General features: G+C 43.2%; 1 protein-coding gene across 1 annotated transcript in view; it reads left to right on the top strand.

Annotated features, from left to right (window-relative positions):
* Nucleotides 1–4,737, top strand: part of vstm2a (V-set and transmembrane domain containing 2A) — a 51,714-nt gene extending 46,977 nt beyond the window's left edge. The window contains exon 5 of the mRNA XM_063206099.1: nt 4,661–4,737. Coding sequence (XP_063062169.1) covers nt 4,661–4,737 — 77 coding nt within the window. The remainder of the gene's footprint in view (nt 1–4,660) is intronic.
* Nucleotides 4,738–15,000: the final 10,263 nt, after the last annotated feature.

The raw sequence follows: 15,000 nt of genomic DNA, 5'->3' as shown, positions 1-15,000 counted from the left end.
ATTATGGCATTATTGGTGTTATATCATCCACGTTTTATAGTTTTATAGCTTTATAGTTATTTTTATGGTTGGATTTTCTCCGGCGTCTCACTGTGTAGCATTTCCCATCCTTGAAAATGCCACTGTTTTGTTATTCTGCTATAAGAGCATAGTAGAGGAGGAGGAATTTGATTACTGAAGGCCAGTGGGACATTGGCCCAGGGGACTGAAGATGTGGTCTGTTACTTACAATAATGATACATTCTTTATGCCGCTAGCGGCACATAAAAATGGACAACACTTTATATCATGGTTTCTTTTTTAGTTGGTTTACATCAGTGGTTGTCAACCTATATTGAACAAGCGCCCCCTTGGCCTCATCACAAGCCTCCCAACGCCCCCTTGACCTCACCATAAGCCTGACAACACCCCCCATACTATTAAAAAACGAATGCTCCCCAATGACAACTAAACACCGCCCCCTCTAAACTGTATCCTTCTCAACGCCCCCCTAGAGCCCCCAACGCCTCCTGGGGTGCTGTACCGCCCCCGTAGAGAAACACTAGTTTACATAAAATATTTACGTGCACAATGCTTAACCCTATCCCCAAGTGATATAGTGCAAGTGTATAATGTCACATGCTGTTATACTTATGTAGCCCTGTGATGCATACCGCTCCACCAGTGGAGTGCTGTAATAGTCCTTGAAAAGATTTTACTAACATTCTATGACACGTCTATGACATTGCAAAGTGCCTTTAGTAGTGCATTACGGCTTGGTCCTTTGCCAGTCTTGTGACCGACAGTTTATTACATGGGCCATGTTAAATAACGTGGGCCATGTCATAACAGGTTGAACTGTACATACAGCACCTAATGACTGTCACAGGGCCAAAGGGACTCTGACATGGGCCTCTCCCTATGTATCTCTCGTGAATGTGAGTGTGGATGAGGCACAGCCCTGTTCCAGCCATGACCCTTGCACTCCACTATGGTACAGGCACTGCGAGGCAGAAGTGCCTACACAAAAGGCTGATCAGCTGAGCTGGTAATGCATCCTTTCAAGATGTCAAGATGGAGGTTCACTAAGCTGTGTTGGCTGGCAACCCTCAGGAACTTGGGGAAGACATGATACGCCAATGCAGTAGATTGTTTACGTATCCTCAAGGGCGCGGGAGTGGGGATTAGATGTAACAAGATTGCTCTTTTTACGAACTGGATATATGGATGGTGTACACAGTGTTCACAGAAGCGCTCGTTTTCTCTGATTCTGTCAACTAGCATTGGGGTTGGAATACACCAGTGACAGAAGCCCTCATTTACTTTTGGGCAGCCTGTTTTTGAACTGGCTGCGAAGTTGGCATACTGTAGCCTACACCATTCACAGACACATTACGTTTTCCCCCAGCCCGGTGGTTCTCAAACTGGGAGTCTAGAAATATATTCTTAGGTCCAAAAGGCGGTCCCAGAAGAGAACGTTTGGGAAACACTGCCCTAGCCCTAGTCATTTGGCCATGGGGTTGGCATGCAAGCACACCATCAACAGAAGCCCTGATTGACTGGCTCTGGATTGACAGCCTGCAAACTGGCTGTGGAGATGCGGGCCTCCGGGTGACAGGAGAGTAGCCCAGACATGGATCTGGCCGAGGGAATGAGATGGTGGCCACTGGTGACAGAAGTTAAGTTCGGGCAGGTCTGGTCCAGCTGGAGGCTCAGCCTGGTGTGACTCGCAGGCTGGTAGGTGCCAAAGCTGGTTTGGCTGGCTGGCTGGCTGGTTGGCTGGTTTGTCGGTTGAGACAAATTACTGAAACATGGCTTCAACTCGTCTGGGACTCGGGAGTCGGCCCCACACATGACGCTCAGCACTCTTGCTCCTCCTGCTGAGTATGGGACCACATGCTCCTTTCACTGCACCTCTCCCCCTCTCTCTCGTTTCTATTCTTCTGTCCTCTCCTTCCCTTTCTTCTATTTCCCTTCTCCATATGGAGGGCACCAGACATCTCTCCCCAGGCATCTCCCCTTCTCTCCTGTCTTTGTCACCTCTTTCTCCCTCTCCTCTCCTCTCTTCCCTTCTCTTCTCCTCAGCCCAACACATGGCTCCCCTTCTCCTATCCGCCTCTCTCCCCTCCTTGGCTCTCCTCTACTTCCTTGCTCCATATGGCTACAATTAAATTCCTCTCCACAGACTTCTCTCTCCTCATCTCTCTTTCCTTCATCGACTCTCTCTCTATCCTCTCATCCTTATTTGTCTTTCTCATCCTTGCCTCTCCTTCCATCTTCTTCCACGCTCATCCCTCCTCCTTTCCCCCTCCTCTCATGCTCTCCACTTCTCCTTCTGCTCCTTGTCTCTCCTTTCCTCTTCTTTTCTACTTCCTCTCTCTTACTCTTCCCCTCATCTTCATCAACATAGCGCCGTTGTCAGCCTGTCTGCAGCTGACACTTATCCTGCTGGGTGGAGAGGCAGGGAAAGACAGGGAGCGAAAGGAGGATATACTTCAGTCATACTTGGAAAATATATATGGCTGGATATAGCTTTGTTCCGATGACTTGGCATTAGTGAACAGTGTTATACACATCTCTGCATCAAAAGCCTCTTTTACATAATCAAAATTGACCAGAAAGGCAGAAAGAGACTGAGAGGGGCTGAAAACTTTCTTCATCCTGAAGGGAGGGAGAGCAATGGTAGAAATATAAACGGTGGGAGAAGTGTTCCATTGGGAAGGAAAAGTCATCCATCCGCTCAGTCATCTAGGATGATGTCTGCAGTCTAAAGGAAAATAAAAAAGATAATTGACTGTTAGGAAAGGCGAGTCAATGTGTAGAGTCTCTCTCTCACACACACACAAACACTCTCGCTCACTGTCTCTCCCGCTCTCTCTTTACTATCTTGAGGATTAAACCACTGGTGCATCACCTCTCTACTGAGAGGAGAGGAAATGAGAGGAGAGGAGAGGAGAGGAGAGGAGAGGAGAAAAAAGAGAAGGCCCACAAACATGACTAATTATTTTCAGTGATGAGGGATATTTGGGTGATGTGTGATTTGAGGATGAGAAGAATGTTTGGGCTATGTGTGATTACTTGCCCTCGCTGCTACTAAGAACCCCACATTGTAAAAAAAAAAAGAAAAAAATCCTTAGCCTTGCCTCCTTGTGGAGGAGAATATGTGATTGCGTATGTTCCCTGCTACTCTGCAATACCCCCAGAAGTTTGTGCCCAGCAACATATACCACTGTCCTATTCAAGACCCTGTAGAATACAGAGAATATCTATTTGACTTTGAGGTGTTTGGAAACTTTTTTGTCAGATGTAGAATACAATGTAGAATAATGTATACAATGTAGAATACCATGTATAGTATCAGAATATATAGGAGACCATGAAAGCACTGTACTGATTTGCAAATTCCCGCCCATGCACGGCTTCAATCCGTACTGCTATTTTCAATGTTGATGCATTTTGCTCTCAACAGGTTGTGATGTACCCTCTCCCGCTGGCTTGGTTATATATTTCCTAGATTTCATTGTGGCTTTCATGCGAGCCTGCCATCTCTTATCAAAACAAGACAAGAAGCATCTCCCCCATGTCCCTAGCTGTGACGGTGTTTTCAAATGACTGTCTTGCTGTCTTGCAGTCATCAGCGAGAGAGAGAGAGAGAGAGAGAGAGAGAGAGAGAGAGAGAGAGAGAGAGAGAGAGAGAGAAAGAGAGAGAGAGATTGAAGAAGGGGCGAGAGGAGGGGAGAATGTGTTAGGGAGGAGTGGAGAGTGATGGAGAGTACACGATGGAGGAGGGAGTTGGCTCCAGAGACTGTTTGGGAGATTGAAGGATAGAGAGGAAAGTGGAAGAGGGAACAAAAAAAAGAGTGTGAGAGGAGGGGAGAAAAGAGAGGGATGGGCAGAGAGGATGGGGTCGGATGGAGTGGGCTACAGTGAGTGTTTGAGGAAGACGTCCCCCTGCAGAAAAGACAAGGGCTTTGATGAGTTTGGGCAATGGCAGAGACTTATGTAAATCCATTTCACGGTAGTTCAAAGACAGCCGAGTCGGTAGTTCCCTTGCTTTTCTGTAGGGGATGATTATATCGCTGGGTATCTGTGGGTGCAGTAGGAGGGAGAAGGGCGAGAGCGAGGGAAGAGAAGGAGGAAGTCAGAGGATAGAGGGAACAGAAAGGGATGGAGAGGAAAGCAGAGGAGGAATAAGCAGTAGTTCTGACTGAGGGCTAAATAATAAAACACATCTTACTTGCATGCAGGACTCATCCAGCGGATTCTGCACTCTGCAAATAAGTGATGTAGCTGGTGTGTAGCTTGTAGCTTTTGGTTGTCATAGCATGTACTTGCAAATATCCTAAGGACTTTGGTCTCATTTACCATGCTGAACACAGCCACTGGCATACATATTTGAAAGTGTGTGTGTGTGTGTGTGCGCGCGCGCACACGCGTCCGTGTGTGTGTGTGTGTACGTGTGTGTGTGTGTGTGCGTGCATGCGTGTGTGCGGCAGGGGGTGGACGTGCATGCATATATTTATGTGTTGGGTTGCCTGTGTGCAGAAGTGTGTCCCTGTGTGTTGTGACTCTTTAGCACTGGCTGTGTACTGTACGTACATGTGTGTTGCCACTGGAGGGGCATGCAATGCAGTGTGAGCTGACGTGAGCATGTGTTCCTGTGCTTATGTGTTCCCTGCAGGTACGAGGATATCCACGTGTCATGGACTCTCCATCCTGCTCCTCGCAAGTGGATTTGTAAGGGGAGCTCTGCTATAGAGCTGAAACACTGACTCTTTTTGTCCACCAAGACCACAGTCCTCACACTTAAACACACACACACACACGCACACGCACACACACACACACACACACACACACACACACACACACACACACACACACACACACACACACACACACACACACACACACACACACACATTGCCATCCCTCTCCTCCTCTGCTCTCCTCTCCTCACGAAGCTAAGAGAAAATTGCCTGCTATTTCTATGGAGTGGGCAGCACAGACAGCTGTGTTCTTCAAAAGCACCCTCTGCATCCAGCAACGCGTACTACTTATGGATCACCACAGACAACACCTTTTCTACCCCCACATTGGTCGAGAGGGAGGGAGGGAGGAGGAGTCGCTTTCCTTTGGCAGTATTTACTTTCATGCGAAAACTACCCCAAAACTACAAACATGCCATGGACAAGGACTAAAATCACAAAGATATATTTCACTGAGGTATTTAGTTTTGTTATTATGTTTTTTTGTTTGTTTGTTTGTTTGTTTTTTTTCACGTGTTTGTTTGGTTTGGTTTGTGGGTTTTTTCCCCCCCGGCAGGGCATTTCACGTCATGGTTTGGAAATTGATATGTATAAGAAAAAAAAAACTATATTTGTGTTTATATAAGATAAATATACATTAAAATAAACCTAATTGTCTATATGTAGATAGGTCATAGCTTGACTTTAACGCCCCATTGTTCTGTACAGTATATTCAGAGTTGGTAAACATTTTCTACAGCTATCTCACTTCTGGTCACAGAGCGAAGTTGTATACATTATACATTTGTTTACACTGTGCTTTCAATCGCTAATTGATTTCGGCTGGTCTGCATAATTGAATGTGAACATGGTCAGCAATACTGGTCTGATGTGCGTCGTGGCTCTTGTTTGTGTTGAGTCCCTTGTTTGGCGTAATAAATATGGGCTGGGCTTGGCTTGCTCGCCTCTCCTCCTCCGTCTTATCTGTTGCTCCTCTCCTCTCCGCTTCTCTCCCATCTCCTGCTCTACTCTCCTCTTCTCTCCTCTTCTCTTCTCTTCTCTTCTCTTCTCTTCTCTTCTCTTCTCTTCTCTTCTCTTCTCTTCTCTTCTCTTCTCTTCTCTTCTCTTCTCTCCTATCCAAAGCACTGCATCCAAGTCAGAACATTGCCAGGGCAGCAGTTGCTCATCCACTTACTCTCAGATGTGGTGGCTTTGTGTCACTGTTAGAAACACAGCTAGTTTGCAATGAGCCACAACATTAAATTATTCTTTTACTCTTTGTTTTGTTTTGTTTGTGTTGCCATTTTGAGCCTTTTCCACTCAGGAGGGAAATCTTGTTGTTCTGTGGAGCTAAGGCAGTCTCCTGTGCCTATTCCAGAAAAAAGCATGCTGGAAACACACGCACACGCACACGCACACGCACACACACACACACACACACACATACACACACACACACACACACACACACACACACACACACACGCACACACGCACACACACACACAGTGAGATTAATACTTTATCAGGTCGTATAAACATGAACCATTTAACTTTCTGTTGGGGAATGAAGATTCATTGTTAGATCATCTGTATTGAATGGGTATGGGTCACGCTTAACACTGTTTGGTAACACTTGACTTGACGAGGTCTACATAAGGGTGTCATATCACCGTCATAAGAACTCGACACGTTTGACACATTTCAGGGACACTAATGACACATTCTTGGTGTTTATGACAGCTGTCATTTCTTACTCAGTCTTTGAAATGCCATGACGGCTAAACAATGTAAACTAAGACATTCCAAAAATCGAATGTCACATCATGACGGCAGTCAGGGGCGCTGCCAGAAATGTTGGGCCCCATGAAAGATTCGAATTTTGGGGCCCCTTAAGGAGCCCCTCTCAGTGCTTGGGCCCCCTTAAGGGCCCCTATCAGTGCTTGGGGGTCATTCCACGCCAAATCTCCGAATCATCCCGCACGACCATCTCAGATTTGGCAGAAAAAAATCAAGGAGGTTCACAAACGTCCCAATAGGAAAAGTGCAAAGTTATAGCTCTCAACTCCTCATAGTTTTGTCATTAAAAATGTTTTTGTCAGGTACCCCCCTGACTCGTTTGGAACAGACTTCTGAGAGAGCCCACTTTCAGAGTGTTGTATCTAAAAAACTGCTTTAAGTAGGTCCTTGTGAATTTCAAGGGGTAACATTTGGAACATGTACTTGTGAAATGTGGATTTTCACACATCCTCTTGTCATTTACTTCCGTTTTCTGGGGGCTTAAAGTTCCTTGAAAAATTCTCACATTTGAATTTGTGGGCATCTTTGAAGGACTGTGGTAAGTGCAGATTTAAAGACAGAGGTTTGATATGGACAATGTATGTTCCCAACCATTCTGTGCATGTTGTGTTGAAAGACTGATCTTCTGCGATGAACATTTTTGAAGATATGAAGTCTTTAAAATGGAAAAACTGAAACTTGGTGCCATCTTGCCACGTTATTTTAAAAAAAATGTCACGACTCACCACCATATTATCAACAGTTTTGGAAAGATTAGATGTGTGTTCTTAACATATCCAAAAACTGGGATGGTATTCTGCCTCATTTGGTCACAATGATTTTTTAAAAACCCACTGTTGTGTGACTTCCATTGCTCCTATGAAAACCTGATATCGGGGGGCAACTTTGCCACGCTATACCAAAACAATGACAGCAATCACCACAATGAACTGAACAGTTTTGGAAAGATAGGATGTCTGTTTGTAACATATCCAAAAACTGGGATGGTGTTCTGCATCAATGTCTTGTAATGACTCTTGAAAAACCCCTTTGCTGTTACATCAGCAGCTCCTGTGAAAATGCCTGTGAAAGTGCAAAGTCACATGAATTACCAGGGGCGGAGCTATAAGGGGACAATCAGGGCATTTGTCCAGGGCCCTCCTGAATTAGTGGTAGGGGCCATAATCATGACCTTTGCAGACTTTTGGGTGCCAATCTATTTGGGCTGACACTGTGAATGACAGGCAGTTTGACTTGGGCATTTTTGATACAAGAAATGTGACTTGAGTATTTTTGAAGCACAGTCAAGAAACAGTTGAGTGATTTATATACCATTATTAGTTTTCTTTTTCTTTTAGCTTTTAGGTAACTACATTTTTTGGTATCTTAATGTCCGTGAATTAAAGGTTATGGCCATGTGTTTAAACCTCAACACTGTAGGAGTTAACATTTTGCTATTATACCGTAAAGTAAGTCTTGAATTGCAGTAGTGATAAATTAATTGAATCATTCTGATTTGTAAAGTAGCATTGTTAACACATAGTCTTGATACAGGATGTTCGCCAAACTTTATTTCAGCATATGATTTTTTAGACAAATTTCTTTTGGCTGTAAAGACATTTGGATATTTTAATTCGACATATTTCAAATTTCCCATCACTTCTGCAATTTTGCTCTGATAGTAGAGGTGCATGTCAAATGATTCCATACACAGACCTTTGCCATGAACCAATACAATGCGCTAGGTTCCTCGGTCATGGTTAGGACTGGGGCGGGGCCAAGTTCTATGAAGAGGTCACCTTTGTCATGGTTTTTTTGGGGGGGTGGGACACTTCTATTATCATGGAAAAGAGAAAAAAACAGTGATGATACACAAGGAGGAGACTGTTCGTAAGGAGGTAACCTGACTAAACAGCTGTCCTGCCCCTCCAATCACCATGACTGAGCTACCCTGAGCATGGTGCTAGACCACTGCAATACTGACTGAATGCTCATCAAGGCTCAACTCTGTCACAGAGCTGAGCAATGCAAGCATTCATGTTTGATTTTTTGCGTTAACCCTGATGTATTTGCACAAATGCATATACTTATATACATGGAGTGAAACACAAATCAAATGAAGAAAGAATAATCACATGATAAAAGGAAATATCTCATAAACAATCCAAAATAATCCACAGCAGGCCTCAGATCTGCATCAAAGTTGGTAAACAAGTTATTAAAGATTGTTATGAATTGTAATAAAAAGCATTGAGATGTGGTGATAGTCAGGATGTACTTGTTTCAAGATCTACGGGGATGTTTCAGTGATTCAACATTTCATCACTTTATTCCGGTATTTGGTTTTCAGTGCCTAAAGATGAAGTTTACACACGTCTATAACCTTTGATTTACTGAAATGTAGTTACAGAAAAAGCTGAAAAAAAACCTCTGTCAACAGCCACTTTTACTTTTTTGCTGTATTATATTGAGTGTGTCGAAAATGCTCAAGTCAAATATCTTGTATCAAAAATGCCTGACTCAAATTGCTCAAGTCATTCACAGTGGCGGAACAATTGCACATAGGGCCTCATGGCAAATACTGGTAGATAGGGCCCCCATGTAGCCTGCAAAGATCAGAGCAGGGGCCCCACCTCAATAGAGCAGCAAGCTGCAGATGTCACACAGTCGTTTTTACAAGTCCATTTTTAAAAAATGAGACAGAGCACCGCCCCAGTTTTTGGATATGTTAAAAACAGACATTGAGTCTTTCTAAAACTGTAAATATCATAGTGGTGAGTTCTGTCATTCTTTTTGTATAACATGGCGAAGATGCCACTAATATCAATTTTTCATAGGAGCTGTGGAAGTCACACAACAGTGGGTTTTTGAAAAATCATTGTGACCAAATGAGGCAGAATACCATCACAGTTTTTGGATATGTTAAGAACAGACATCTAATCTTTCCAAAACTGTTGATAATATGGTGGTGAGTCGTGACATTTTTTTTTAATGACATGGCAAAGATGGCATCAAGTTTCAGTTTTTCCATTTTAAAGCCTTCATATTTTCTAAACTGTTCATCGCAGAAGATCAGTCTTTCAACACAACATGCACAGAATGGTTGGGAACATACATTGTCCATATCAAACCTCTGTCTTTAAAACTGCGCTTACCACAGTCCTTCAAAGATGCCCACAAATTCAAAGGTAAGAATTTATCAAGCAACTTTAAGCCCCCAGAAAACGGTGGTAAATGACAAGAGGATGTGTGAAAATCCACATTTCACAAGTACATGTTCCAAATGTTACCCCTTGAAATTTGTAAGGACCTACTTAAAGCAGTTTTTTAGATACGGCAATCTGAAAGTGGGCTCTCTGAGAAGTCTGTTCCAAACGAGTCAGGGGGTACCTGACAAAAACATTTTTAACACTTTTCCTATTGGGAAGTTTGTGAACCTCCTTGATTTTTTTCTGCCAAATCTGAGATGGTCGTGCGGGATGATTCGGAGATTTGGCGTGGAATGACCCTTGGGCCCTTAGAATCTGTACCACTTTTCCCCCCCTAGCGGCCCCCACGACGGCAGTCACAAACATCAATAATGTGTCATAAATGTTTCTGACATACTTGTCACTCTGGTGACGGTTCCATGACACTGATTTGTAGGCACCGTCAAATACATTGTTACCCAGTCTTCTGTACATCAGACGATATTCTGTTTCGGATTGTCATGGCATATGAAAGTTATGCACAGCACCCCATCAGACGTTGCCTTTTATGTTGTACAGTACATGACATTTTGCACAATACAGAGGATACTAAATACTTTGATGCATTTATATCAATACATACAAGGGATGACAGCCATCAAGATGTGCGGTTTCGCTGCGATAAGAGACAGGGGAATGCTGAGAACTGGAACGGCAAAGTGATATGCAGGTGCAGTAGTGTTATTGCCAAGTCATTTCCAAGTATTTTTCCAAGTATTGCCAAGTATTTCTCCGGTCAGCTGGTCTCCTCAAAGTCTGTTTATCTCATCTCCCATTTACATGTAGAACAATGTTTTAAGTCATTACTGCCGTCAAACCTTAGGCCACGCCTGCACATGGGATAACTCATGAGGCCCTTCCATGTTACTAAACATATGCATATGCAACAAAAAAAAGTTTTTGCTACTTTAAGGTATTCAATTAAGCAGACAAAGTAGTGTGAATTAGATATATAAGCATGGCTATGGCTTCTACAGTTGTTTAATTGCTATTCATTGGTGCATCTGAACAGTGATTTGAACCTTTGAACCTTTAATATTTCCAAACATGGCCAGTTATAGTTTTATGCCGATCCTGTAAGCCAATCAGAAAAGAATGGAATAGAAATGTTTATACAAAAGTTATTTGTGAGTAATTTGTAGACTTCAACATCAGAGCCATGCGATCCGCAAAAACTGAAAAAAAATTCGCAAAGGGTGTGTTGCTATTGCAGTCATTGTGCATAATGAAGCAGGCACACTCACCCACTGGCACATACAGGGTCGATATCAAAGCAGGTGAGAGAGAAGCAGAAATATGGATCGAGTCCATTTGTCGGAGCCATACTTGCTAACTACGTTAGCTACTTTGTCGATTGCAAAGCAATTTCCCATTGGCAACTACCCAAGTTGCTAACTGGCTAGCAACTAGAGTGTTAAAATCCGTAGAATCCCCTCTCCCCACTATCGTGTTGTTGAACCCGACACCATTAACTCTGCATGGCTCCACAACTGAACCTCTCGTGTCACAGTATTTATAAACAGGAGCGCTGAAAACAGTGTCATGGCCTGAATATTGATCTGCCCAGCAGGTGTCACAATACACTGCCATGGCTTGACGATCAATCCTCTCGTGCCACAGTCGTCATAGACGGTGGGCATCACACACACACACACACACACACACACACACACACACACACACACACACACACACACACACACACACACACACACACACACACACAGTTAGGTTCTCCAAGTCATAAACACACATGCACAAACGCATACAGAGGGGGAGAGAGAGAGAGAGAGAGAGAGAGAGAGAGAGAGAGAGAGAGAGAGAGAGAGAGAGAGAGAGAGAGATTCTTTTAGTTATAATAGACGGCGGGTGTCAGGCATGAAGCATGAAGGCCAATTTATACTTATTGGCGCTGACGGTTTCAGAGCCTGTGCAACCGTCTGTGCGCGACCACACCCCCCGCGCAGAGGCTCTGCAACCGTCGTCGCGCGCCTCAAAAAAATCCTGACTACGCGACAGACGGTTGCGAAGGTCGCAGAGAAAAGGCGCTGTGATTGGTCGTCTCGATACTTCCTCCTTCTCGTGGCGGCACAGTTCTCCGGTAGTTTACGAGAGCCAAACTGTCAATATTCTGTGGAATACGAACACTTTCTTTCTAGTCTGTGTAAATAAATGAAGCTACAGTGACTGAATTAGTAAGTAGCAAACAAACACTACATCAGTTTAGCACTCGCAGCACAATGCCTGCAGTCTGACTACTGTACTGTAGCCTTGTAGCTATGTAGCCAAATGTAGCTAACGACATGACACCTCGTGCGCAGATCTATAACATCAACAGTGGTTAGCGACCGTAAGCAACAGGCGCCGTTGCTGAACTATAATCTGCCCTTGACTATCTGGCACTGCAGGTCTCCTGCCCTGGCTGCTCCTCACACATCTCTGTGACCCCTAAAGGGAGACACCAGGATCACCAGTCGCGCTTGACTTAGGAAAAGAGTGACAGAAAATGAGAAAAAAAGAAAAAAGGGAGACATGTTAACGCATCCTTGGGCATACCCAAGCTTTTTTTCTGATATCATTCAACCAAAGACACAAACAAGAGCAATGCCTGTCTGCGTGTCTTTTTTTATTATTACTTTAGATCGTAGGAATCCCTTGCATTGTGCCAAATGTCAAATTTCATCCTCACAGCAACACTCAGTTTCTTATTTGTTGTTTACATTTTCATCCATTATTTACATTCTCTGCATCCCTCAGGTTCTGAGGTCAGTGACAGGGTGTTGCTTTACTGTGTCAGTCAGCAAGATGTTTTTCTTACCATTTGACTTAAAAGAAAAGTAGCCCAGTGTCTGTCTGATTCTTTGTTTGTTTCATGCAGCATTATGGGCAGTTGTTTCTGGCCTATTTTGCTATAAACCATTCCAGCCCTTCTCCACGTTTTAAAGTGCAAGGGCCGACTTAGATATACGTACAGTGAATGGCTTTACAAATGATCAGAGGGTGTATTCTGTTGGCATTGGCGACCCGTGGCAGAATGGCCATTACACACTTCAGCGACTCTCTCCATGTGCACTTTGGAGCAGCATGCACAGGACGAGAGCCGACCCGCTCCAATTCATGCCCTCCAAACCCCCAGCACAGCCAAGCCTAGCCCAGTCCGGCGTTTAATCATTAGTCTCGGAATCACCTTGCTGTGCTGAGCACAAGGGTTAAGCTAATGCTTAAAAGAATATTAAGTGCAAAGGAATTCACAGAGTTCCTCTCATCATGTTCGCCTTCACACTCACATATAAGAGACTGGAATAGGAACACAGATAGTAGAACTGACCTAGAGGTAGTATGACAGAAGGTGTTGCAAGATTTATGGCCACCATCTAAGACTAAAGCCACTAGGCGAGGCCTACCCATTCACTATGCCTGTACGAAGATGGTAGACATGACTTGACGCTTGATGCTTGATGCTTATGAATTATGTGATTGGCTACCATCTTGCTACATCCAGATGATATGGCTTCGCCCCATAGCTGTGTATGTTTGCCATGTTCTGTTGAATTCTATGTGTAGTTTTCAATCACACGAACATAGGACTGAGCCAATGATTCAATGAATTCCACATTTGCTTGACCACATGGTCTTGGAAAAGAGTTTACACTGTCACACCTTATTCACGGTACATCATTAAATGGCTTTCACTGCTTTCATACAGATTTTTGGTCGAGCCCCTTGTACAGCCAGAAGGTTTTGTGGTGATGGAAGAGAATGACATCCCTATTTGTACAATAGTTCATTCACAGCATGAAACTTTGCTGCTTTCCTTTCTCAATATGTCAAACACCAAGAGAACAAAGTGTTGCACCTGCTGGTATGTTGACACGAGTGCCAAACATGTGAAAGAAAGGACATTAAAGACAAAAAGCAAACAAAGCAAGAAAGACTATGACTGCTCTCAGTGCCCCGAGCTTAAGGACAGAAGCCCAAGTCCATCCACATCCCTAAGGATTACTCTACATTTTACGGATCATAACCCACAGATATGACACATGGATGGATTTTACCCTTCCTTGCAAGGCCTGGATCTTTTGAGCGCATACTCTGTTAGTTATATTTTTCTTTTCTTCTTCTTCTTTTGGAACAACATCTGAAATCAAGACATGGATAACAAAGTATGGACCTTATGTAAGTACTATCTACAAATTATGGTGACCATGTTCTCTTTTTTGCACAAAGGAAACGACATGGCCACCACAAATCCATCACGGGGTATACTATTGATGCTATATGTAAAGAAAAAAATATATACAGCCTATATATTGTTTATTTCTGAAGACTTCAGCAGGCTTTTATGTACTTTTAACTATTATTTTATTGTCTTAACATTTGAATGCAATCTTTCTGTCGGTGAGTCATCGTATTGACCTTGCTGAACTTGTCTGACTTTACGTCTGTTATTTTGTTTATGATTATGATTATTTTATTTTTTTATTTTTTTGTTGTTGCTTTTCTTTGGTACTTGGTGGTGCGTCTTTGCCCAAAAAAACACTGTGGCAGTTTATAACAGCAGTTTGTGAATACCATATAAATAAAATATCCTCACAGATGGGACTTAACCCTTTCTTTGCCAAGAATGTCCTCTGTACTTTTGATGTGCCGTGTCAACAGTCTCTGCTGCCTGTGGCGATGGTGCAGTGCAGTCGATGTTCATTTGAACTCTTTAAAGTCTTTCATGTGCTTCATTTAACTGTATGCTTTTGTGTTGCTTTGGATCACGATAATTAGCTTTTCCCCAAAGAACATTTGGTATAAAAATAAAATAACATCAACTGGCACATCATAAGATGACGATAATGTGTATAAAGATTGCTTTAAACTGTATTTTCACATGTCCCAGTGGAAAGAAAATTGTACAATGCCATTAAACTGCTTCTCAACATAACTGTTGTTGTGACAACACTGATGCTACTAATGCTAATTAATTGCCTTTCACTTTCGCTTGTCGAAGAGGTCAAGGCAAAGACTTAATACCGTAGTTCTTCACAAATGTTTTAAACCAGCTAAGTCTTTGATGCATGTGTCCTTAGGGATAAAGACACTGCATTTTTATGCTCTGTCTGTCTGTCTCTGTTTTTTCCACTCATTCTTTGGCTCCATCCCACTCTACCTCTCCCCTCTGTGTTCCCTCTATTTCGCTCACTTTCTATTTCTCACTACTCATTGTAGGTAACTCCTTTCCTATTCTGACATTCTTT

This window comes from Engraulis encrasicolus, chromosome 9, assembly GCF_034702125.1.
Source record: "Engraulis encrasicolus isolate BLACKSEA-1 chromosome 9, IST_EnEncr_1.0, whole genome shotgun sequence".
Lineage (NCBI taxonomy): Eukaryota > Metazoa > Chordata > Actinopteri > Clupeiformes > Engraulidae > Engraulis > Engraulis encrasicolus.
Note: the sequence above shows the minus strand (reverse complement) of the source record. Positions and strands in the feature narration are given on the sequence as shown.